Source organism: Nannospalax galili, unplaced genomic scaffold (genome assembly GCF_000622305.1).
Source record: "Nannospalax galili isolate Female #2095 unplaced genomic scaffold, S.galili_v1.0 scaffold1055, whole genome shotgun sequence".
Lineage (NCBI taxonomy): Eukaryota > Metazoa > Chordata > Mammalia > Rodentia > Spalacidae > Nannospalax > Nannospalax galili.
The window spans coordinates 1,032,789-1,056,817 of NW_008337140.1; the positions used below are offsets into that span (position 1 = coordinate 1,032,789).

The 24,029-nt window shown below is 52.2% G+C and overlaps 1 protein-coding gene across 14 annotated transcripts; it reads left to right on the forward strand.

Annotated features, from left to right (window-relative positions):
• The first annotated feature begins 131 nt into the window (after positions 1-131).
• Map7d1 (MAP7 domain containing 1) lies at positions 132-23,379 on the forward strand. Of its 14 annotated transcripts, none has more exons than XM_029563132.1 (18): positions 132-453; positions 12,955-13,299; positions 13,583-13,654; positions 14,173-14,336; positions 15,021-15,135; positions 16,495-16,605; positions 17,971-18,093; positions 18,190-18,356; positions 18,456-18,601; positions 20,456-20,784; positions 21,041-21,218; positions 21,312-21,450; positions 21,548-21,652; positions 21,911-21,964; positions 22,147-22,192; positions 22,284-22,374; positions 22,491-22,684; positions 22,786-23,379. In XM_029563132.1, exons 1-18 carry the CDS (start codon positions 408-410, stop codon positions 22,794-22,796), a joined length of 2,436 nt encoding a protein of 811 aa, XP_029418992.1. In that variant the 5' UTR covers positions 132-407; the 3' UTR covers positions 22,797-23,379. The 14 variants fall into 14 exon arrangements, with proteins under 14 accessions (XP_029418992.1, XP_017653389.1, XP_029418993.1 ...); XM_017797900.2 differs by having other exon boundaries at positions 22,150-22,192; XM_029563133.1 differs by having other exon boundaries at positions 13,586-13,654.
• The last annotated feature ends 650 nt before the right edge of the window (positions 23,380-24,029 follow it).

A 24,029-nucleotide genomic window follows, 5' to 3' on the forward strand; every position in this document is an offset into this window, starting at 1 on the left:
CACCGCACCGCAGGGCGGAGTCGGGGGCTCGAGCCCGGCACGCGGAGGCTGGGTGTCCCGGCGCGGCGGGGCGGTCCTCCCCCACGCACTTGGTACGGGCGAAGAGGCCAGGCCCAGCCCAGGCGGTACAATAGGGTTGGGCCGCGACCGGGACGGGGCCGGCGCCGAGCAAGGGAGTAGGATCGAGGCCGGGGAGGACAGGCATCGGGCGGCCGTCACCTCGGAGCTTCGTCAGACACCAGCCTCGATTCCCCTCCGCTATCGCTGCCGCCTCTGCGTCGTTGCCCGCCGGGCGGGCCGGGCGGGATGCGCCGGGGGATCCGGGTCCTGGCCTCGGGCCGCCGCCGACGTCGCCGCTGAGACTCCCCCCACCCGCTACCCCCAAAACCTCCAGTGACGCCGCAGCCATGGAGAGCTGCCCGCGTGCGGAGCCCGGGCCGGGCGCATCCCCAGGTATGTCGGGAGCGGTGCTAGGGGCGAGGCGGGAGGGTGGCCGAGCGGCTGCTGGGCGGCCGGGGAGGAGGCCGGCTGCTGGGCGGGGACCCCCTCCCCCGCCGCGCCCTCTGACCACTTAGAAGTTTAAAAATAAAGGCTGCGCCGGCGGCCGGAGCTCGGGGCCACGGGCGCATCTTCTGACAGCTGCCCCCTCCCCCACCTCGGCGCCGCGACGCCTAGGGCTGCAGGATCCGCGGGGACCCGGCTCCGGAGTGTTGGGGTGACCCTTCTGCTGCAGCCCAAGGCCCTCCCCGGTTCCCCGCCCCCACTCCTCTTCCCGATCCACCCCAGCCCCTGAAGATCCGCTTTTACTGAGCTGGGGCTGCTGTCCCTTTCTCCATCCCCGCTTGGCACGTGCGACCCTAGTCTGAATGTGTGCGTGCTGGGGGCCCAGATTCTCGGGTCTGGAGCCCTGCATACCGAAGCCATGCCCTAGTACCCCCACGCCCAGGCCCTAGCCCAGACTTCTCCCCCACCCCATCCGTCCAGCTGCCGCGCAAAGGGCCTGTTGCTGTCGCGGGCCGGCCGGGAGGGGAGGAGAGGAGAGGGAGACGAGGGGGAGGTCTCTAGCTGTGGCTGCCAAGTAACCCGCCGGATAAAGGCGAGGGGGAGGGGGAGGCGGCATTGTTTGGGGCGAGGGCGGGAGCTGGGGAGTGGGCCGCCTTCCCTGCAGCCTGGCCTACTCTAGAGCCCACCCTGTCGGATTTGGGAAGGAGGGACTGACAGAAGTAGAGCTGCTTGTCCTGCCCGCACTCCTCCGCCTCTCTGGGCTGGAGTCTGACTGTAGAATGTGGTGAAGGCTCCAGGCCCGTATTCGCAACCTGCCACATCATTCCCCAGACTGAGGTTTTGATACTGCCTCCCATACTCTGTCTCTCATTCTTCTCCTCCGGCCCCGGACCACCAAAGCTCTCCTCCCCACCCTTCACCCCACCAACCACCAGTGCCCTGGACTTCTGCAAATCCCATTCGATCTGGGAGCAGCTGATGAGGGGGTGGGGACAGGATTCTGGTTGGGCCTGGTGTTGGAGGGAGGACTCTTCTTCCTGGAAGGGGAGGGAAGAGCATGATTACCAAGGACCCACGTCCTGTTCTCACTGACTCAGGGGGGAGGTGGCCCCGTCCGCACACCCCCACGAGGTCCCCAGCCTAATCCTGTCACCTCCTTGCACCCCTGGGGTGTGGGCCCAGGATGAAACAGTGACTGTGGGTGCTGAAAGCACCCAGGAGGTGGGGCCACTTGGCTGTGAGTGGATGGGCTCCTCCCCATGTCAGGGTGGGTGCTTGGAGAGTACTGGGAACCCAGAGGACACGGAGAGAAATGGAGGGTTTCTGGCTGTTTGAAGGCTGTGCTGCAAACAAGGGTGGTTGAGTCTGTCTTGGCTCTGCTGAACTTGAGAGGGGACACCCAGGAAGCCTGGGCCTGGCCCATCCATCTGCTTACTGGCTCTCTGCACCTGAGAGTCTCAGGCACTGGGGTGTGCACAGGAGCCAGAATGAGATCGGTGACATAGTCTGAGTAGTAGTAGCTGGTTTATAATTAGGGCGCTTGGGTAGGTGGCCCAGTCTGGGGACAGGGAGGGATGCTTGGCTATACTGAGGGCCTAGGAGGGGGTGAGAGCCACATGCAGGGCCGAGTCTAATAGAGTTACAGGAGCTGCTGGGTCAGGATCATGGTTGCTCCTACACATAGAGAATTTGAAGGTGACTGCAGTAATGGCTTCCTGGTTGTAAATGACATGCCCAAAGCACAGCCTGGGAGAGTTTGAAACAATGGTCTAGGTCTCTGAGTGTGGGTGACATGACCTTACTCCCTTTGGGTGCCCTTTGTGCAGCACTACACTGAGTAGTAATCAACAGCAGACAGCATGGGGTAGGGGGTAAGGGTGGTACTCACTTTTTAGAGTCAAGAGACTTGGATGGAAATCCCAGGCAGTTTTTTCCTGGCTACTTCACTAGAGCAAGTAATCACCTCCTGGAGCCACAGATTCTGCCCCAGTAAAACAGGGTTCATGGTATAAGACTTGTGGGATTGATGTCAGGGTTAGAGACGATGAACCTAAAGGAACCTGGCACGCAGGTACCAGGCACCCTCAATAAAGTGTGATTACCATTTTTGTGGTTAGGCTCATTAGAACTGGTGCCAGCAAGGAGGTATGAACTATCGGGGGGGAGCAGGGCCGGGAATTGGGAAGCAGTTTAGAGTATAATCTCGGGAATCAGTTTAGAACCTACCACTGGGTGACCTAGGGTTAGTTGCTTAACCTAAGTCTCAAGTTTGCCCATCTATAAAATGAGAATAATGCTAGAAATTACCTCACAGAAACAATAGGATCTTTAAATGAGATGATTGCATGCACTCATAGCCCCTGGCACAGAGTTAGTGTTCAGTAATTGCCAGTGTACATTTGTATTTTTTGATATCATTTCTAATTGCTTTAAAAGACTGAGAATCAGAGATGTAACCCCTTAGAACTTTGGGCAGTAAATAAGACAGAAAGCCTGGGAAGGGACTTCCAGACAGGTGTTAGGCAGCAGGGGTCAGGGGGTCTATCTGAAGGTGGGCTACTGTACCTGATACAGGGCAGGGGTAGGAGGAGAGAAAGCAAAAGGTGAGTGTGACAGTGGTCTCACACAGTCATGACAGCAGGGTGTTAGCTATGATGATGGTGGTGAAGGAAGCCCGTGTATTCAGTGCAGGAGTGTTTGCCTGCCAGTGTAGGGATGCAGGGCGGTGCATGGGCTCTGGTGGTGGAAGGCCCCACAGAGGAGGAGGAAGCACTGGAGTGGACCTGAAGGGATGAGAAGTTGGTGAGACTGGCCCAGTGGCTGGCCAGTGAGACACCCCCCCCAACACACACACACACAGTGGACCCAGCAATGAGGCCTTTAATGAGCTACTAATGTTCAGTCATGCATATGCAAATGAGGAGGAAGGGCAGTAGGCCAGCTTAGCCCTCCCCCACCCACACCCCCAGGATGGGCACCTGCTGGTGGTGGGGCAGAGGTGAAGAAAGGAGCGAGAAGCTGAAGGCAGGGCCCCAGACTGGAGTGGTGGCACTGGAGAGCTGTTAAGGCTCAGGTCTGACTGAACTTGAAATCATGTCCTTGGGTCCTGGCTGGGCCTCTGGGCCAGGGAGAGAGTCAAAGAGCAAAGCCTAGATAATGCAGCTTTGTTGGTTGGTAGTAGCTTTGCCTGGCACCCTGGGGCACAGCCTCCAGTGCTTCCTCCATCACCTCTCAGCTGTAGCCCCGCCTGAAAGGAATGGGGGATCCTGGGGTAGGGAACACAGTATTGCTGCTTCTCCCCACTTGTCAGATGTGGGTCTGGGGAAGGAAGTGATTCCTTGGCTACCCAAACTGTCTCCCAGTTGTTGTTATCTCCCCCTCTTATTAAGAACCTTCACTGTGCCAGGCTGTTAGTCATGTGTACTGTCTCATTTGTTCCTCATGACAGTCCCCAGAGTAGAGACTTGTGTGCTTCCATTTTATAGATGAGGCCCTGAGAGATGAGTTTACTTGCCTAAAGCCACAGCCAGGGACTGGCAGAGGCAGGATTTGAACTCTACCAAATCTCTGTACCAAGCCAGCCAGTTACAGAGTCTGACCCACTTCTATTCCATAATTCATTTCTGTGGGCATCTTGATCCTGGGGAACTCCTAATCATTTCTCTTGTGGGCACTAGTAGAGGCAGCTAGGCCTTGGGTTCCCTGCGAATCCTACGAAGTTGGAGACAAAACAGACTGACCTCAGGTGGTCAGTTAGTCTACCTAGTAGGCCATCCCCCAAGCCTTGGCCTAGAGCTGGGCCTCTACCCTCAGTGTTTGGACTTCAGGCTGACCTGCCCTGCTGGGGCTGAGGGAGGGACATGGTAGAGCCTGAGCTTTGAGATGGGGTCATTTCCTGCCGCCTAAAATAACAGGAAGTGGGTGCTCCTGATTGGAGGCTGGGAACAATGGCCACCAGCCTGGTCAGGGAGCTCCTTCAGATCTTCTGACACACTAAGGCTTTAGACTTTACCATCTCCAGAAGCCTGAACCTCCTACCTTCCTTTACTGGGAGATCTTTCCCAGTGCACTGCTTAGAACTGCTTAACCCCTCCAGGTCAGAAGTAATACTGCCCTTAAGAAACCCCTGTCCTGGCCCAGCAATCAGGCATCCCTCAGGCTTTGTCCTTACCCATCCCCCATTCTCCCAGCACAGATCTCTCCAATAGAGGAAACCCAGGAGGCTGTCCCCCATCTGATAGCAGAATGAAGGTAGATGGAGACAGTTACCCTAAATCTGCACAAACCCCACTTTACCCTTTACCAGCTCTGTGGCTTAATTGTCAATCTCTCAGAATCAGTTTCCTGATTTGAAAATGGGGTAATAATCTATCCGCCTCATAGGATTGTGGCAAAGATTCAGTGAATAATGACTTTATAATGCCTACCTGGGCCTGACACAGGCCTTAACTGTGGCTGTTATTAATCGGACTTCCCCTGGCCCTAGGTAAAGGAATGCCCTGAATGGGGAGAGCAAACAGGGATGAGGCGGAAAACTACATGGAGGGTATTGGATCGCATCACTCTGTGCTTATGCTTCAGAGGTGGTGCCCAGCTCAGTGTGTGTGTGGGGGTCTGTCTGTCTGTCTGTCCCAGGATATGTGCCGTAGACTTCTGAATCCCAATAAATTCTATTTCCAGTGTGTAAGAGTGAGACACAAAACAATGTCTTGCCTATCATCATTGTGTGAGCCCTTGTCTATGTTGAATTTTTTTTTTTTTTTGAGACAAGGTCTCCCTGTAGCCCCAGCTGGCCTGGGCTAGAACTCACAGAGATCCTCCTGCCTCTCTGCTCCCTGAGTACTAGGATTAAAGATGCCACCACATCCAACTCTGTTGACTTCTTGTTCTCACTCTCGCTCTGGCTCTCTGATTTGTGGACCTGTTAATCTCCTGTGTCTTTGCTCTCTGCCTCTTGTCTTCATCTGTCTGGTTTAATGTTGACAGCCACTGAAAGAGCCTCAGAGCTCCTGGTGGAGGTGCTTATCCACCTGTTTGTCCTGTCTCCTTTGTCTGCGTCATCCTTCTGCCTCCCTCTGCCTCGCCTCCCACCAGCCTGCCCTGTCCACATGCTGCTCCCCTCAGCTCTTACCTGGACACGCCCTTGCTGTCTTTGGAGATGGGCCTCTCTTGCACTCCTGCTCTGGGACCTCACTTCCTGCCTCTGTTGGCCAGCCTGGGCAGAAGCCTACCTTCCCTGCATTCCTGTGCTCTTAGCTCAGGGCCTGCCAGCCCCACCTGCACCCTTTGCTTTTGTGGGGGAACCTGGGGAAGCCACCGAATCACTTCCTTCTTTAGGGAACATGCAGGAGCCTGAGGGAAAGATGATGTCATATCTGCCAGAAACAGCATGACACAGCATTTTGTCATCAGGCAACACTGGGTTCAAGTCCTGCCTCTGACACTGACATGAACAATCCACTTAACCTAAGTAGCAATTATTTTACCTGTGAAGGGGGTGGGGAGGATCTGTGGTACTTTCCCTATAAGGGCAGTCATGTGAAGTGAGTCAGGAGAAAGTGGCCAGTCTATAATAGGACAGAAGCTAGTTTTTTTCCTTCTTGGGCTTAGGACCTTACAGGACACAGGACTTGATACAGTCGTGACATTTAGAATTTAGACATTTATGCTCTGAAGCACCCTGGAGGTCTGGCTATGTACTCTCTTTTTTGCTTTGTTTTTTGAGCTAGGATCTCATGTAGCCCAGGCTGGCTTTGAACACCTGATTTTCCTGCCTTCACCTCCCAAGCGCTAGGATTCTAGATGTGTGCCACTGTGTCTGGCTTGACAGTGTACAGTCTAGGGGAGCTTTCCATGTCCGTCCGTCCATCCATCCATCCATCCATCCATCCATCCACTGAACAGACATAGAGGTTCTACTCTGTGCCAGGCATGTCCTGTATGAGGTACAGAAAAGACTAAGACCCAGTCTCCCTTTAAATGAGCAGTCACAGATGGGGGTAGGGATGGCAGGCAGACAGAAAAGCAAGACTGAATTATCAGTGTTGTGAAGGACTATTTATTTGACCTAGCGAGAGTTGTTGGAATAGGAAGAGAGCAAAACCTTCCTTAAAGTCCTGCCAGCTCCAGAGGGTGGAGTGGGGCAGTAGCACCCCAAACTTGTGACATATGACAGGCCCTCTGAGGGACTTGACCCCAATCTCTATAGACCCCAGATATGGCCGTTCTTGAGGCTCTTAGAAAGACAGGACCTTTTGACACCATCATGTAACCAGCTCCTGCACCTTTGCCCTGCAAATGCTCTTTGTGCCAAGAAATAAATACAAACTATTGCTTATCCAGTTCTTAGCAAGTGCTTCTGGTGGATACCAACATAGCAGAGGAGAACTGGCAGTGGCTGAAACCGCACATTCTGGCATAGTCCAAAAGTCAGATAAAATTAACTGAAGGATCGTATTCAATGTAAGGTGAACAATCAGAAAGGGATCAACCATACCATATAGACAGTCATCCAGGGAATTAATTTGGCTTAATACAAGTTTCAGATAACACTGTTCTGATGACTTTTGTTAGGGTTGGCATAATTCTGAGGGAATATTGGTATTCAGAGTAAATAGTCTGCCAGGTCACGAGAAGAATTCCAAGCGTCCTGTTTTGCCTCTTGAGACGTTGTTCTTGTTTAGCTACTGGAATAAAACTCAGTATTACTTTTGTTAACTTCTACCTGGTGCCTTTGCCCAGCAAGCTGCCCAAACTATTGAGACGGAGCTGCTTTCCTTTCCTGCCAGCGCTTATACTTTTCCTGTGTTACACAGAAGAGCTTTCTACGAGAGGGAAAATTTTCCTTCATATGCTTTAGACTAGGGTGGCCTCATGGTGTGGCACTTTACTGTCACAGTGGTTTCTGCTGTCTTGGCAGCCTTGGCATTGCGGTAGCTGCTGTGATGCAGCAGTGAGCAAAGTAGAGAGGGTTCAGCCCTTGTGGAGCTTCCTCAACGTCGAGGAGCAAAGAACCACACAGCGATGCCTGAAAATCCAGCAGTGGCAGCGCTCTGAACAAAAGCTGGTGAAGCCACAACCGCATGTAATGAAGGAATCTGTGCTGATCAGAGAAGCCAGGGAATGCCTCCCAGGGGAAATGATGACTAAACTAAAGGATGAGGAGAAACTGACTAAGAAAAAGAGAAAGAGCAGGAGGAGCTTGCATAGTTACCAGAATTTAAAGAAAGGTTGGTGGGTTAGAGTTCCGAGAGCAAGCAGGGGTAAGGGGAAGGGGAGAGATTTAAGATGTGTGGTAGAGAGGGATAGGGCCTTCAGACTGTGCGGACTTGTAGACAGAGTTCAAGCATCTTACCTTTATCCTCAGAGCAGGAGGGAGCCATTGCGGTTTCAAGTGTTCAGTGGAGAATAAAGTAGGAATGAGTATGGCAGAGCAGAGTTCTGAAGTCCTCCAGGTAAGAGACATGGCAATGCTATCTGCCAAAGTGGGGTTCCTTCATTTCTTCATTCCCCAAATATTTATGGGGCATTTATATGCCAGGCTCTGTTCAAACTAGAGACAAAACAAGGTAGACAAAAAATTGTGCACCATGGAGATTACAATCTAGTAGTGGGAGACATTGTTAAAGTGGGTTCATGAACTAAATGTGGTGGTGCTTACCTATAAATCATCCTAGTTATTCAGGAGGCTAAGGCCAGAGGATGGCTGGAGCTCCGGAGGTTGAGGCCAGCCTAGGGGACATATCAGACTCTGTCTAAAAAAGAAAATGGGCTTTCAGCCATCAGTAGGCCTAGAATATCCCACCCTGCCAAGGACATCAGTTCCTGCTGGCTTCTTCAGCCCTGCTCTACCTTCAAGCCTCTGAATAAAATATTTTTTTTTCCTCAAAACAACAGACAAATATAAATGAAGAAAATAATCATGGTGTTCCAGGCCTGTAATCCCAGCTACTCAGTAGGCTATGGCAGGAGGATCAAAATTTCAAGGCCTGTCTGGGCAGTAGGGTGAGTCCAGAGTCAGGCTGGGCAACTTAGTGAGGCCCTTTCTCAAACAGTGAAAAAAGCTAAAACAAACATATAAATAAATAAAAACCAAGGCTATAGTTTAGAACATAAGAGGCCATGAGTTCAATCCCTAGTACTACAGAATGAATAAATAAACAACAACAAAAAAATAAGGTTAATGCTTATGGAGAAAGAATGGGAAAGGAAAATAAAAAGTTGGAAGGAGAGAGAGACCAATTACAGTTTGTAGTTTTAAATTTTATTGTGTGCGTGTGTGAATGCTGGTGTGCAGGCCATCACATGCCATGAGATCCAGGGATAACACTCAGGCTCTCAGGCTTATGCAGCAAGCTCCTGCCCACTGAGCCATGTTGCTGGCCCTTCAGTTTGTAGTTTTAAATCAGGAGTTAAGGAAAGCTTTGCTGAGAAGTAGAGACCTGTAGGAGGTGGGGGAATGAGGCCAGCTGAATCAGGGGCAAAGATCTCCCATACAAGTGCACAGCCTGAGGTGGGGCGGGGGGGCGCATAAGGGACAGTGGATGTAGGGACTGAGCTCAGGGAGAGGGGGAGACGGGGAGAGGGAAATGAAGTCCAAGAGGCAACAGGCTGGAGAGAGAAGGAGGTTCTTACAGAACCTTGCAGACCATTGTGGCCACTTTTGGTTTTTCTCTACATGACATCAGGTATGTTCAAATGATTTCATCAAAGGAGTGATCTGACTTACTTTTTTTTTTTAGTATTTATTATTTTTATTTTATGTGTACAAGTGTATTGCCTACATGTATGTGAGTGCACCCATGTCGTGCAGTGCTGTGGAGGTCAGAAGAGGGCTTCGGATTCCCCTGGAACTGGAGTTAAGGATGGTTCGCAGCCACCATGTGGATGCTGGGAATTGAACCCAGGTCCTCTGCAAGAGTAGTCAGTGCTCTTAACCGCTGAGCCATCTCTCCAGCCCCTGACTTACTTTTTAACAGAATCACTCAGGCTGCTGTGTTGAGAAACAATTGGGGTGGGGAGCACGGCTGGGTCAAGATGATAGAAGTGGAGGTAGTGAAGTGATTGGATTTAGAGTATGTTTTAATTTGGAGCAACTGTGAGATATCCAGAGTGTCAAGTAGGGAGTTATAGGAGTGAAACTGGTCCTCCAGGGAGAGGTCTGGACTGCTGAGACAAATTTGGTTGCTGTCAGCACAGGGATGGTTTTTAAACCGTGAGTCTGGATGAGATCACCACAGAGAGTGTGGGGACAGAGAAGAGGTAAGCTTCTGACAGCCCTGGGGCACAAAGCAGCATGGAGAGAGGTTAGGAAGTCAGGGAGGGGCCAGCAGAGAAGACACAAGTCCCAGCCAGCAAAGCAGAAGGGAAGTGTGTTGTCTGTAAAGCTGAGTGAACAAGTGCTTCAAGAGGCACCACAGGGTCAGCTGTGTTGAATATGACTGACAGGTCGAGTAAGAACAAGACAGATAACCAGCTACTGCATGTAGGAGGTCATGGTGACCTTGAGAAGAACAGGATCATCGAGCAGTAGGGTGAAGGCCTGACTTAGAAAGGTCTGGCAGAGGTGGGAAGTAGATGGATTCTTCAGAACATGTGCTGCTTAAGGAGGCCAAAGATGATGTCCTTGATCACCATTGTATCAACAACTCAGTGAGGAAATAAAAGCTCTGACAGGTTCAGAGTTCCCACATAGAGCTGGGATCCCCACCCAGCCTGTCCACTTGCAGCCGAAGATCTCACTTGACTGTATCTGATGTCTGGTGCCTCACTCCTCCCAGGCTCTCTTCATCCGCCTAGTTGAGTTCTACTTAAGAGACTCAGGCCTGGTGGGTGTGATTTGCCTGGGTGTAGACAAACACCTGCCCACCAGTTTTCCTTGCAATACCTGTTAGTACACACAGGTGCTTGGGGAAGGGCAGTAGACAAGCCTCAGCCTTTAAGATGAGACTTACACACTCAGGTTTTGGCCTAAGATAGTCTTGGGTTCAAATACTGTCCATGAAATACTAGGTTTATGATCCTGAGCAAATCCTTTGATGGGAGGGGCTTTGCTTGTCTCAACTGTGTAATGGGTTAAGAATCTGTATCCCCCAGTAAATAGCAACCACTCTCACTAGTGGCACCACCAGTTTTGTTGCCCAATGGAGTTAGTTAAGGAATTTGCACTGTACAGTGACCAGGCCGCCATCTCCAGCTGGTATGGAGAGTTGGATCACCTGTTACTGAACCTGGGCCTGGCAGGCCTAAAGGGTCATTGGGAAAGACAGGGCCTCAGCTTGGGCCCACAGCCCAGGAAGCTAGAAGAGAAGGAATTGAGGGAAGAATGGGAATCTTTGGGAGTGTATTTGCCCAATCCCTTATACTGCCCTACACAGATGTTAGAGGTCTGTGGAAAAGGGCCTGGGCTTTGCTGATGATACTGGGTTCAAGTCCAGGCTGTGTTGCTCTATCTAAGCTGGATGTAGTGGCACACACTTGGAATCCCAGCACTCAAGGAAAGGAAACAAGAGGATCCTAACTTCTCACGAGGCCAGCCTCAACCATAGTTAGAGCCTGTCTGAAATGGAAAAAAAAAAAAAAAAAGACTAGAGCACTCCTTCTATCCTCTCTGCTTCACATTCTCCATTGTTATGAGATGGTCAATGTCTCCTTTGTAGACAGGGCCAGAACTAGGATATGTAAAATGCTTTGCACATAGGAAGCTCTGGATAAAAATATAGCATCAATGACTGGAATACCTGCTGCTTGCCACAGTGCTGGGAGGTAGGTTGTATCTGTACTTTACAGGCGAGCAGCTGGAGCACAGACCAAGTCTGCAGCTGTCCAAGGTCACAGTTAGTGGGGAAGCCAGGATCCACCCTTGCATCATCTGGCTTTGAGCCCAAACCATCAGATTCCTACTGCTCAGAAGGTATCTAGCGGCCCAAAGACAATTCCTCAGGAATGTCTCCTCCCTGCACACATCTTGTCCCAGGGATGGGGTGCTGACACATCCCGAGAGAACCAGAGTTCCAAGAACAGAGGACTTAATATGGCAGCGGCCCCCAGGAAGAGGGAGGAGTGCTTCTCATGCCACTGCTTGTTCCCGTGTCAGTGCTGTGTCCCCACGAATCCGCTCAGTGGCCAGAAGTTAGCTGCAGATGGCGGAAGGGCTCAACCTGAAAAGGAGATCTGGAGAGGTCACAAGGTCTACAGGGAAACAGAAGTAAAATATCCAAGCACTTTCCTGAAATCCCTATTGAGTGGGGTTCATTGTGCCTATATTACACATGGGAAAACTGAGGCTCAGAGTTTGAACAGTTTGCTTCTCTGTCTTAAGTTGGCAAAATTAGAACTGGGCCCTTAACTAAAACCTGTCTTTCACCCATCCTTTGGTATAACATGCACACACGTATGCATACATACGCATTTGTATTTAACAGATTGTCTCTTTTTCTTAAGACAGGCTGGCCTAGAATTCACTGTGTAGCCCAGGTTGACCTTACATTTGCAGCAATCCTCTTGCCTCAGCCTCACGAATGCTGGGATTACATGTGTGTAACACCATGCCTGGCTGAATGTTCATGTCGTGTGTGTGTGTGTGTGTGTGTGTGTGTGTAAGAGAGAGAGAAAGAGGTGGGGAGGCTCTCACTATATAGCCCAAAACTCATGTAGTCAAGGCTGGCCTTGAACTCACTCTGATCCTCCTGCCTTAGCTTCCCTAGGGTTGGAATCAAAAGTGTGTGCCACCACACTCAGCAATATTCCTGTCTTTAAAGAATAAATCTGAGGGTGAGCGGGGGGGAAAGATTATGAAGCACACATACCTATATGTCTGGCTGTCCACTCCATTGAGGACTTTAGCAACATGCACATCCCACAGGTACCATGCTTATGTCTTTCCTCTTGACTGGCCCCATGTGCCCAGCACTGTTATACTCTGAACCAGACCTTAGATTGGACCCTGTGGGCAAAGGCAGAGCATAAAGGTGAGAGAGGGGCTGTTAGGGTGGCTCAGCCACTAAAGGCACCTGCCGCCAAACCTAACAACCTGAGTTCCATCCCCAGGACCCACATAGTGGAAGGAGAGAGCCACCCCTCCCTAATTGTCTTCTGACCTTCACATGTGTACCATAGCATGCATACACATAAATGAATAAGTGTAATTAAAAAAAAAAAAAAAAAAGACGGACTAGAGAGGTGGCTCAGTGGTTAAGAGCACTAGCTGTTCTTGCAGAGGACCCAGGTTAACTGTATCTGCTGTGCCCTGCTGGACAAGGTACTAGCTCTCAGCTGCCATTTGTCTGCCCTGCTGGAGGTTTGCTCTCCAGAGGCAGGAATCCTAGCTATCCTCTTACCATTATGTCATTAATATCTCAAACATATTGGGCTTGTATGGAGAGATTGTTATATGAACTGATAGTGTACGTGGACAGGCTAACCCTTTCTCCTCTTGTGTTGATCTTTCAGCTGTGGTAGCCAGGATCCCCCCAGAGCCAAGACCTTCTCCAGAAGGTGACCCTTCCCCACCACCACCACCACTACCGATGTCAGCCTTGGTTCCCGACACTCCGCCCGATACCCCTCCTGCCATGAAGAATGCCACCAGCCCTAAGCAGCTCTCACTGGAACCAGAGAGTCCCATCGGGCAAGTCGAGCCTAGGCCAGCCCCCCAACAAGAAGAATCCCCATCCTTAAAGAGCAGGGGACCCACCCCACCAGCCACAGGCCCACGGGATGCTAGACCTCCTCGAAGGAGCAGCCAGCCATCCCCAACGGCAACACCAGCCTCTGACAGCCCTCCCACAAAGCAAGGTATGTGTAATGTCCCCAGTGTTGGGCTGGGGGTGGTGCCACATAGTGTCTTTACCCTGGAGGAGATGAGGGTAGGACTGAGGCTGAGGCTGGAGGGAAAGCCTCAGTCTGGCTGTTCCTTGAGGAGACTTCTTGAAGACAAAATCTCACTGTTTAGACCAGGCTGGCTCAAACTCAGAGATCACCTGCCTTTGCCTCCCTCCCAATGCTGATTAAAGGTGTGCACCACCACACCTGGCCCTGGGGAGACCTTTGACCATCTGTGCATCTTCTCTCTGCTCAGCAGATGTAAAGAAGGCAGGGGAGAGGCACAAACTTGCCAAAGAGCGACGAGAAGAACGGGCCAAGTACCTGGGTGAGTGAGTAGCATTATCTTTATCAACATCATCGCCAGCAGCCTCCTATGACTAAATAGTGCAGACTCTTCTAGAATAGTGTGTGTGTGCTGTGCTAAGAGTACCACATGAGCTATTTTAATCCTCGTAGCATGTTTTGAGGAGGAAATAGGTTGGGAGAGCTGACATCACGTGCCGAAGAGCTTTGTGGGTAGCTAAGATTACGCCAAAACCCTGCATCTCACCCCAGATTCAGACGCCATACCACTACATGTCAATTTGTCCAGTATGCCCCAAATCATGAGAAGGGGCGGTATCTCACAACAAAGAACTCATTTGTCCTTAGGCCTGAGATATGTGAGTCAATTGGGAAATAGGCCTGACTAGGCCTGTCTTCAGGAAGCCCTGGAACGTCAAGAGTGGAGGCTCCACAGAGGCAGGCAGAGAAGGGGTAACAGGGCTGAGGTAGCAAAGAGACTGCTGGGAGGTGCTCCAGGCACGGGCCTACCTCAGGTCATGCCCTCTCATCCCCCCTTAGCGGCCAAGAAGGCAGTGTGGCTGGAGAAGGAGGAGAAGGCCAAGGCCCTCCGGGAAAAGCAGCTCCAAGAACGCCGGCGGCGGCTGGAGGAACAGCGGCTTAAAGCTGAGCAGCGCCGCGCAGCCCTGGAGGAGCGGCAGCGACAGAAGCTTGAGAAAAACAAGGTGCGTCTGTGATACTGACTGGGTTCACATAGATCCGCATATCTGCATATGTATGTGCCCACACATCTGTGTGTTTGTGAACTGCATACATACATACATCCAGACTCACACCTCCATGTGCTCTGTGGCAGTCCCATCTGTGTTCACATCTGCAACTGTGTCCATATGACAGTGTCTGCAGGTGCATTTGCTCCCACATGTGCCACAATATACAGTTTCTGTGACTGGCCCAAGTGTCTGTGAATGTCCCTAGTTCCATCACGTGGGTAGAGCCAGCTTGAGCACTGATGAGGTGAAGGACACGACGGGCCTGACCCTGTCTAGCGGCCTTGGCCTAAAGGGAAAACAAAACCCTAAAGGGAAAATAAAACCTCAAGATTTTGACCCTTAGTGCTGGAGAGATATGACCCTGCCTAGGACCTCAGGCAGGGGGAGTCCCACCCATCCTTAGAGAAGCAGCTAATACACCCAGGAAGTGACTCAAGCCCAGTGAAAAGCTCTCCAAGATCAGTAGAAAGGGATCTATCCCACATAGGCCTGAATCACAGCAGAGAATCAGTAACTTCGGTTACCTGTAGTGAGTCAGGAAGAGTTTAGGAGGGGGCTGTGGCAGGGGGAGGACAATTTACCAGGTATGGTGCCTGATTCTGAGTCCACCTCTTCCTTCTCCCCACCTACCCCCAGGAGCGCTATGAAGCAGCCATCCAGCGGTCAGTGAAGAAGACATGGGCTGAAATCCGACAGCAGCGCTGGTCTTGGGCAGGGGCCCTGCACCACAGCTCTCCAGGACATAAGACCAGTGAGTGGGCTGGAAGGGCGGGTGGGTGGGCAGGGCTGGGGAGTGATAAGGTGGAAAAGTGAACATTTTATATATAAGGTGCTCACCATTCCCTGCAGCAGATATGTCTTGCTTCATGTGACTTGTATCTTCTGGAATGGTCTGTAAACCAAATCATTCCTCCCCCAAGGACTTGTACAACCAAATCAGAGATGGATTCTCTGGACTCAATTTGCTCTTCAAACCTCTATCATTTTAGGAGTAGCCTTCTTTTTGCCTGTCAATTACTATTAGTTGATGATATATAAAAAGAGGACTTTAATGCCTTGCAGACCCTGGATATTTAAAGAAAATTGTCGCCCCTGTCTTGGAAGGTAGATTTTTGTCTTGAGCTCTCTTTACATAGGCACATCATGGAGTTTTGGTCTGATTCTTTGCTGGCATGGATGTACCACTATATTTGGATGTCTGTGTAATGACAAGGTTCCTTTTTCTAGCTGTGTATCTCCTGGTGTATGTGTTCATAGATCTGTGTTGTGTAGCTTACTATGTGATCAAGTGTTTGTGCTTTGTGTACCTCAGTGAGGGCTCCTAAGTCAGACGGGTTCGAGCTCTGGCACTTGTGGTATGACCTTTAACTTTTTACATCTCACTGCCTTCATCTGTAAAATGGAGATAATAGCACTACTTGCCTCCGAGGGTGTAGATAGATGTTTGGAGGATCAAGTGAGGTAACGAGTGTGTGGTGTCCAGCACAGTGCCTGGCCCGTGGTAAGCTATCATAAATATCATGGTTAGGTTGCTTCAATATGTTTGTGCTTGTGTGCATCTTGTGTTTCTGTCTGTGCATGTCTGCACACACGTGCATGCAATAGTATATGCCTGTGTTTGCATGTCTTTGTATGTCTGGATGAATATGTGGGTATGTGGATTTGTGCAAGTGACTATGAACTGTTTGGGTTGGTCTTAGGTTTAGAAATGTCTTTGCATTGTCCCAGTATGTAGGTGTTATATCCACAGTGCCTTGGCTGGGCACTGTTAGCAAGTGCCAATGCAGGGTAGTTGTGGGGAGGGGTTGTAGCACCCAGCCCTAGGCAATGGCTTCCTTCCATCTGGCCAGGAAGGCTATAGTTTCTCTAGTTTTCCACCATCTTTCCCTCTGTTCCTCCTCCGTCGGCTCCCCCAATCCGGGTTGTTTCTGATCACCTCCCTCTTCCCATCCTCTCCCAGGGCCAAATCGGCCTCCTCTTCCCCATCCTAGCCTGCCCACTCCTCCCTTTCCCACCCTGCCCTCGGAGCATCCTGCATGGAAGGCCTCAGTGCCCCCCCTGGCTCCCGTCTGGCCCGGCCCTAATGCCGTCCGTATCTTTTCCCCTCCAGGTGGGAGCAGGTGCTCCGTGTCGGCAGTAAACCTGCCCAAACACGTGGACTCTATAATCAACAAGCGGCTCTCAAAGTCCTCTGCCACGCTCTGGAACTCCCCCAGTAGAAGTAAGAGAAGGCTCAGCCTTCCCCCTCCAGAGCCCCTTGTAGTCCCACAAGCCTCCTTCAGAGCTCAGCAAGAACACCCATCCCTGGAGCCCTCACATACCTCAGGTCCCCATCCCCACTCTACCCCACCCGGGGCTCTGTGCCCTTTTGGGGGAGCCGGCATTTGGGTCTGGACCTTGAGAACATAATTGTGCCCTGCAGGAGAGAACAGAGACAGAGGACAATGGCCCAGAGGGCAGAAAGCCTGGCAAGGGCATTAAGCAAGTTGGGGGTAGGGGCTGGGGGTGGTAATGGGCAAGCAGCCTTATCTCAACCACAGCCAGCTGGCCTGGGCCAAACCTTGACAGGTGGCCTTGCCCCCATGTGTCAGATGGGCCTGGGTACTGGAGTGAAGTGTTCTGGTTCCATCCTAGAGGGCCATGCAACCCTGCACTCTCTGCCTTCAGATCCCCTGTCATGGCCTTAGTTTGGTTCAAAGTTGGGACCAACCAGGGTGACAACCTCTGCGTTCCCACCATACCCTGGTGCTTACATATATGAAAGAGCTATGGTTGGAGTTATTTATAAGTTTCTCTAGCTTTTATTTGGTTGCTCTGTTGCCTAGCAACCAAATCAGCTGCTGCACCAACCCCACCTGACTGAAGCGCAAAAATAACCCAGCAGCTGAAGGGACAGAGCATGGTGGCCTAGGCAGCCTCACTCGCATAGGACTCCTAAAGGCTGGGCTGGAGGAGCTCAAGGACCCTCACTGTCCCAAATCCTGGGAACATGCCTCTCCTGGGCCAGCACTATGACAACAGGAGAGGCAGGCCTTACTTGGGACCTGGGAGAGGGCAGTTAGGTCTTCCTCCAATCCTGTCATGGCTCCTTCCTTTGCTCACCTTCCTTGCGAACCCTCACTGGTAGGAGGAGCTTTTATTTTTTTGGTCTTTTTGAGACAGGATTCATACAGGCTTCTCCCAGAAGCCCCAGTCAGCCTGGAACTCACTATGTAGATCAGGCTGGCCTTGAACTCTCAAGAGATCCACCTGCCTCTGCCTCCAGAGTGCTGGGCCAGCTAGGAGGAGCTTTTAAAGTGTTGCAGGTAGTTCGGGATTTTTTTCTCCCTTAGTATCAGGAATTGAACCTAGGGCTTCTTGCAGGATAGCCAAGCACTCAAACACTGAGATATTCCCTGCCCCCTGGTCAATGTGTTCTTACCGGTGTCTGCAAATGGAGGCTCAGATCTCGGAGAAATAAGTGTGACCCCGCGTGACTTCTGGGGGACAGTCCTGAGAATCCTTGGGCTCACCATAGGGTCAATACCTGGTTTCCACCTGTACCTCTGCCTGCCTTGACCTGCTCTGCCTGGTGCTCTCCCCGCAGATCGCAGCCTGCAGCTGAGCGCCTGGGAGAGCAGCATTGTGGATCGTCTGATGACGCCCACCCTCTCCTTCCTGGCTCGGAGTCGCAGTGCGGTCACACTGCCCCGCAATGGCCGGGACCAGGGTAGGGGCAGCGGCCCTGGGAGACGCCCCACGAGGGGCCGGGCAGGGGCCAGCCTAGCGCCTGGGCCGCACTCCGACCGCACTCATCCCTCCGCAGCCGTGCCCGTGTGCCCGCGCTCGGCCTCCGCCAGCCCCCTGACGCCTTGCAGCGCCCCTCGCAGCGCGCACCGCTGCACCCCCCCCTCCGGGGAGCGTGCGGAGCGGCGCAAGCCGAGCGCCGGCGGTAGCCCGGCTTTGGCGCGCCGCCGGCCCGAAGTCTCGCCGGTGAGTGGCTGCAGCAGCGCAGGTGGGGTTAGGTGCCTCGGGCAGGAGCGCGGGCGCCATTGACTTATGCTCTTCCTCGATCCCACCCCTTGCCTGTAGGTGCAGAAGAAAGAGAAGAAGGACAAGGAGCGGGAGAACGAGAAGGAGAAGAGTGCCCTAGCCCGCGAGCGCAGCCTCAAGAAGCGCCAGTCTCTGCCCCCGTCCGTGCGACCGCGCCTCTCCACCAGTGCCGCCTCGGAGCTCAGGTGGGCGGGGCTCCGCACCTCACCTGCCATTTACAGACCCTACTGGGTACTGAGTCTAGGATGAAAGATCCTTGAGGGCAGCTGCTCCTTTCCCCCCGCTTGTTTTGTATTTTGAGAGTCTCACTATATACACCGACCAGGCCTGAGTTTCTCTCTCTGGTGCCCAGTACTGAGGCTGGAACCCAAGGCTTCCTGCATGCTAGGCAAGCCCCCTGTATAGTCAGTCTGCTTTGTATTTTTTATTTTAAGACAGTCTAAGTTGTTCAGCCTTGAACCTGTGATCCTCCTGAATCAGTTTCCCAAAGTAGCAAGGATGAAACAGACCTGTACCACATACCTTCCTTCTCTTTGAGCCTTGGGCGTGGTATCTGTGTGCTTTGTTGTTTTGCTTTTTATGCTGTGGTTTGTTCTTTGAGAGTGTCAGTATGAAACTGGCCTGGAACTCATTATGTAGAACAGGCTGGCCTTAACTCAGATAGCCTCCTATCTCTACCTCCTGAGTGCTGGAACTAAAGGCGGGTGCCACCATGCCTTTTGTTGTTGTTGTTGTTGTTACAATCTTTATTTGGTATGGGTGTGGGTATGCATGTGGAGGTGAGAGAACAACTCTTGGGAATCAGATCTCTTCTTCCACCATGAATTCTGAGGCTTGAACTAAGGTCATCAAGGTTGGCTGCAGGTGCCTTTACCTATTGAGTTATTTTCTTGTTCCAACTCCCCCTTTTTTTGAGGCAGGAGATCATGCCTCCCAGGCTTGATAATTATATAGACAAGGATGAACCTTGAACTTCTGATCCTTCTGCCTCTCCCTCCCAGGTGCTGCAATTACAGGCCTCAGCCACATCTAGTTTATGGGGTGCTGGGGATGGATGGAACCCAGAGCTTTGTGTGTGCTAGGCAAGCACTCTACCAACTGAACTACATCTCCAGCCTTTGTTTTTATTATTTTTGAGGCAGGGACTCCCTATGGAGCCCAAGATGGTCTTGAACTCACTTTGTAGCCCAGGCTGGCCACAAAATCCTGGAAATATTCCTGTCTCAGCCTCCCCAGTACTGGGATTACAGGTGTGCACTACATGCCCTGAACTTTTCACTTTTTCTTTCTTTCCTTCGTCTTTCCTCTTTTTTCTTTTATTTTTCAATTATGGAAGTCTCTCCCTCCCCCAGCTCCTAAACTAATAATACCTGATAAACAACTCAATACATACTTGATCACTGAATGAGTAAATAACTTGCCAGGTGGTATTCTGGGTGCTGAGGACATGTTGGTTAGCTAAACCAGGCCTAGTTTTTGCTCTTATTAAGTGTACATGCTAAATTATAAAAGCAAAAATAAATGACAAAAAGAAAAAAAAAGAGAAATCCAAAAAGTTTACATGCTATTGGGGAGGACGGTATTAATAAAAAATAATTTAAAAACTCTGAGAAATGAATATGTAGTTGCAAACTGACAAATATTCACTACGAGGAAATGATGTTATTTGCGAGTGACTAGATGAGAATGCTGACCCAGCCTGCCAGGTAACCCTTGGAGGCCTGTGGAATGGCTCAGTAAGTAAAGATGCTCTCTGTGCAAACATGATGACCTTAGTTTGATCCCTGGAATCCATGTAAAGGTGGAAGGAGAGAACCAACTTCATACAGCTGTCATCTGACTTCCACAGCCCCACCCCCTTCAACCCCATCATACACACACAATAACAAAGTGGTTTTTTTTTTTTTTTCTTTAACTAGTTAGACCCTGTCTCAAAAAAAGAGGGAACCCTTCCATGGAAGAAGTGACATGTGGTGGGGGAAGGAGTTGCCTGCCCCAGTGCCCTGCCCTCATATTCTAACCCTTTTCTTCTCTCTTAGCTCCAAGTCCAAGGCCCGGCCATCCTCTCCCTCCACAACCTGGCACAGACCTGCTTCCCCCTGCCTCAGCCCAGGGCCAGGCCATGCCCTGCCGCCAAAGCCACCATCCCCCCGAGGCACCACTGCATCACCCAAGGGGAGGGTTCGGAGGAAGGAGGAGATGAAGGAGAGCCCCAGCCCGGCAGGGTCTGAGGACAAGAACCGGAGCAAGAGCAGAACCAGTGAGGAGAAGGAGCCAGCGGTCCCAGCCTCACCAGCACCCTCCCCAGTGCCCTCACCCACCCCAGCCCAGCCTCAGAAGGAGCAGCCCACAACAGATACCCCTGCAGGTGCACAAGAAGAAAGGGTGGGCAGAGAGACCAGCTTTGTGTTGGGGAGGCGCACAGGGATGTGGACCAGCAGAGATGATTGGATACTGCTGTTGAGGGACAGAATGAGAGATCTCCGGCCTATAGCAGGGCCAGGACTCAGTGATGGTAGAAATTGAGTGAGTGGATCACTGAGGTCCAGGGTCCACAGGGTGGACAGGAGTTACGGAGGTGCATGTACTTTGTGTGCTGACCCTGATCTGGGATCTTCCTGCAGACGCTCCTGTCCTGACCGCACCCCCTGCCGCTGCTCCCCCGGTGACCCCCAGCAAACCCATGGCGGGCACCACAGACCGGGAAGAAGCCACCAGGCTCCTGTCTGAAAAGCGGCGCCAGGCCCGGGAACAGCGGGAGCGAGAGGAACAGGAGCGGAAACTGCAGGCCGAAAGGGACAAGTGAGTGTGCCGGGGGGGTTGGGGGGGGAACCGAGGGGGCCCCAGCAGCGGCTGAAGAAGCACAGACCAACCTTGAGTTTCCTGGGTCTCCAGGCGAATGCGGGAGGAACAGCTGGCACGGGAGGCCGAGGCGCGGGCTGAACGGGAGGCCGAGGCTCGCAGGCGGGAGGAGCAGGAGGCTCGGGAGAAGGCGCAGGCGGAGCAGGAGGAGCAGGAGCGGCTGCAGAAGCAGGTGCCTGGGCGGGTGGGCAGGTCTTGGCCGGCCGGGGGCGTGTCTAGCGGAGGGACGGCTGAAGCTCGGAGCCCCGAGCTCACGGAGGTCTTTGCAGAAAGAGGAGGCTGAAGCTCGGTCGCGGGAAGAAGCCGAGCGCCAGCGTTTGGAGAGGGAAAAGCATTTCCAGCGCGAGGAGCAGGAGCGACAGGAGCGCAGAAAGGTAGACAGGACGAAAGGCGGGGCTTGTGGGGGCGGAGCGGGGGCGGGGCCGCAGTCCAGTTCTCCAGACTGAAGGTGCAGAACCCGTGGGCCCAGCCTGGGTTTGTAGAAAACAGGACAAGGGGCTGGCGCAGGTTCTGGGTCCTGGCCTGGAAAGGGCCAGTGTGGCCTGCGAGGGCGCAGAGCTCTGGGCCAGCTACTGGGAGGTTGAGGATTAGGCCCAAGCTTGGACCTAACTAATGTGGGGGCCTCCAAACAGCGGCTGGAGGAGATAATGAAGAGGACTCGGAAGTCTGAAATTGCTGAAACCAAGGTCAGGATTCTCGGGTTGGGACTGGGAGTCAGGTTAAGGAAAGGAGGATGCAGAAAAGCCTCCAGAGCCAAGGAAGAAGCGGGTGGGGGTGGAGTGGATCTGTCTGGGCTGAGAGGAGAAGAGTTCAGTACAGGGGTAGAGTGAGTCCGTAGCTGGACTGGTCTTCCTCTTCCTCTTCACAGCAGAAGCAAGATGGAAAGGAGGCCACAGCCAACAATTCCAGCCCAGGTACAGCCTCTACTCCCTTCAGCTCCTTCCCCTTGGACACCCCTGACTCCAGTCCCACCCATAACTGATGGCCATTCCTTCCTGGTGATAGACCCTGTGAAAGCTGTAGGTACTCTGCCCTCTGGACTGCAGAAGGAGGTTGTGCAGAAAGAGGAGCTGGCCTCCCAGGAACCGCAGTGGAGGTAAAAGCTTCTGACCCCAGGGACCCTGAGCCAGGCAGGCAGCTGCAGACTGGAACTGTGGACTGCCTTGTCTTCCTGGGAGATGAGGTGCTAACTCTGGGCTCCTGCATCCATAGCCTGCCAAACAAGGAGATGCCAGGGTCCCTGGTGAATGGCCTGCAGCCTCTCCCAGCACACCAGGAGAATGGCTTCTCCCCAAAGGGAACCTCTGGGGACAAGAGTCTGGGCCGAACACCAGACACACTCCTCCCCTTTGCAGAGGCAGAAGCCTTCCTCAAGAAAGCCGTGGTGCAGCCCCCACAGGTCACAGGTAGAGACTGTAGGGACCCTGGCTCTTGGGCTTAGCTAAATCCCACTCATCTGTACCTTGGATTCCCCAGCCCTGACTTTTGCCCCTCTTTTTTCCCTCAGAAGTCCTTTAAATGATTGCCTTGGACCCAGGCACAGCTATGAAGATTTCTCTGTATCATCTCCCAGGTGTCTGGAAGAGAAAGAGACAGAACAAAAATGGAAGTGGCCTGGGTTCCAGGGGGTGGGTCTTCTCTGATGTTTTTAATCTGCACCTTATAGACTTATGTGTCTTTGGCTGGAGCCAGGCACTGCCCCTCAGTGCATTCGTGTGCTCACACGCGCGAACACACATCTCCCCCATACACACATACACTCATAGCCTCTCTGGCCTCCCCCACTCTGGGGAAGGACCATGTAGTATTTGCCTTGGTTTGGTGGGGTACAGTGGATGTGAATACTGTAAATAGCTTGTGCTCAGATGCCTCTGTGTGGAGGGGGCAGGTGCAGGAGGCAGACCCTCCTCCCAAGGCTCCCTGGGATGATCTTCCTCTATTTAACTGTAACTGAGGGGGACCCCAGGTCTGGGAATAGGGGGCACCTTGGGCCATAGGATACTGGTTGCTTTGGGGATAATGCCCCCTGCCCTCACCTGGAATCAGTGTTATTGCATCTGATCAAACTTCTCCAGAAATAAAGTGAGAATAATTCTGCCAATCCTGTGTGTCCTTGGAGCTGGGGGTGAAGGTGGGAACAGGTGACCTGAGTTCTAAGAACTTAAGGGCTTAGGGCTAGGAGATCTCTAACCCCACCTGGTGGTACTGGTCCTGGACTTCCTGCTCTGTGGTCTTCCAGTTTAGTCATGAATTCATTCATTTATTCCTTCAACAACTATTACCACACCTACCTATACAGGCACGGAGTGAATGCACACTTGGATGTAGTAGTAGGCAAAGATGTAAGCCTCTGTACTTGTGGAGTTTCTATTCAAGCTGTGAGCATCATAGATACTGGGCTGTTGCCCATTCCTCATTCTAGATGGAACCCTGATCTCTCCAGGTAACCAGGTTTCTCCCAGCACCGCCCTGTGCTTCAACAGAGATGGATCCTAGCCTGAGGGCAGCAAATCACAATTTCGATGGGCCAAAAAGCCGTGGTCCACAATTCCTCATGAGTGGTTGGCTTAGGCATGTGCATATGACACAGCAGATTGAAGAGAAGCTTCCTGGCAGCTTCAGGGAAAGGCTACTTCACTTTTTAAAAGAAACACTGTGTGGCAGATAGCCCCTAAGATTACCTCCCAAAATCACCTAGTTGTCATACTTTTCTATGATCTGATCCCTATTATGCCAGAGTTGGGCAAAAAG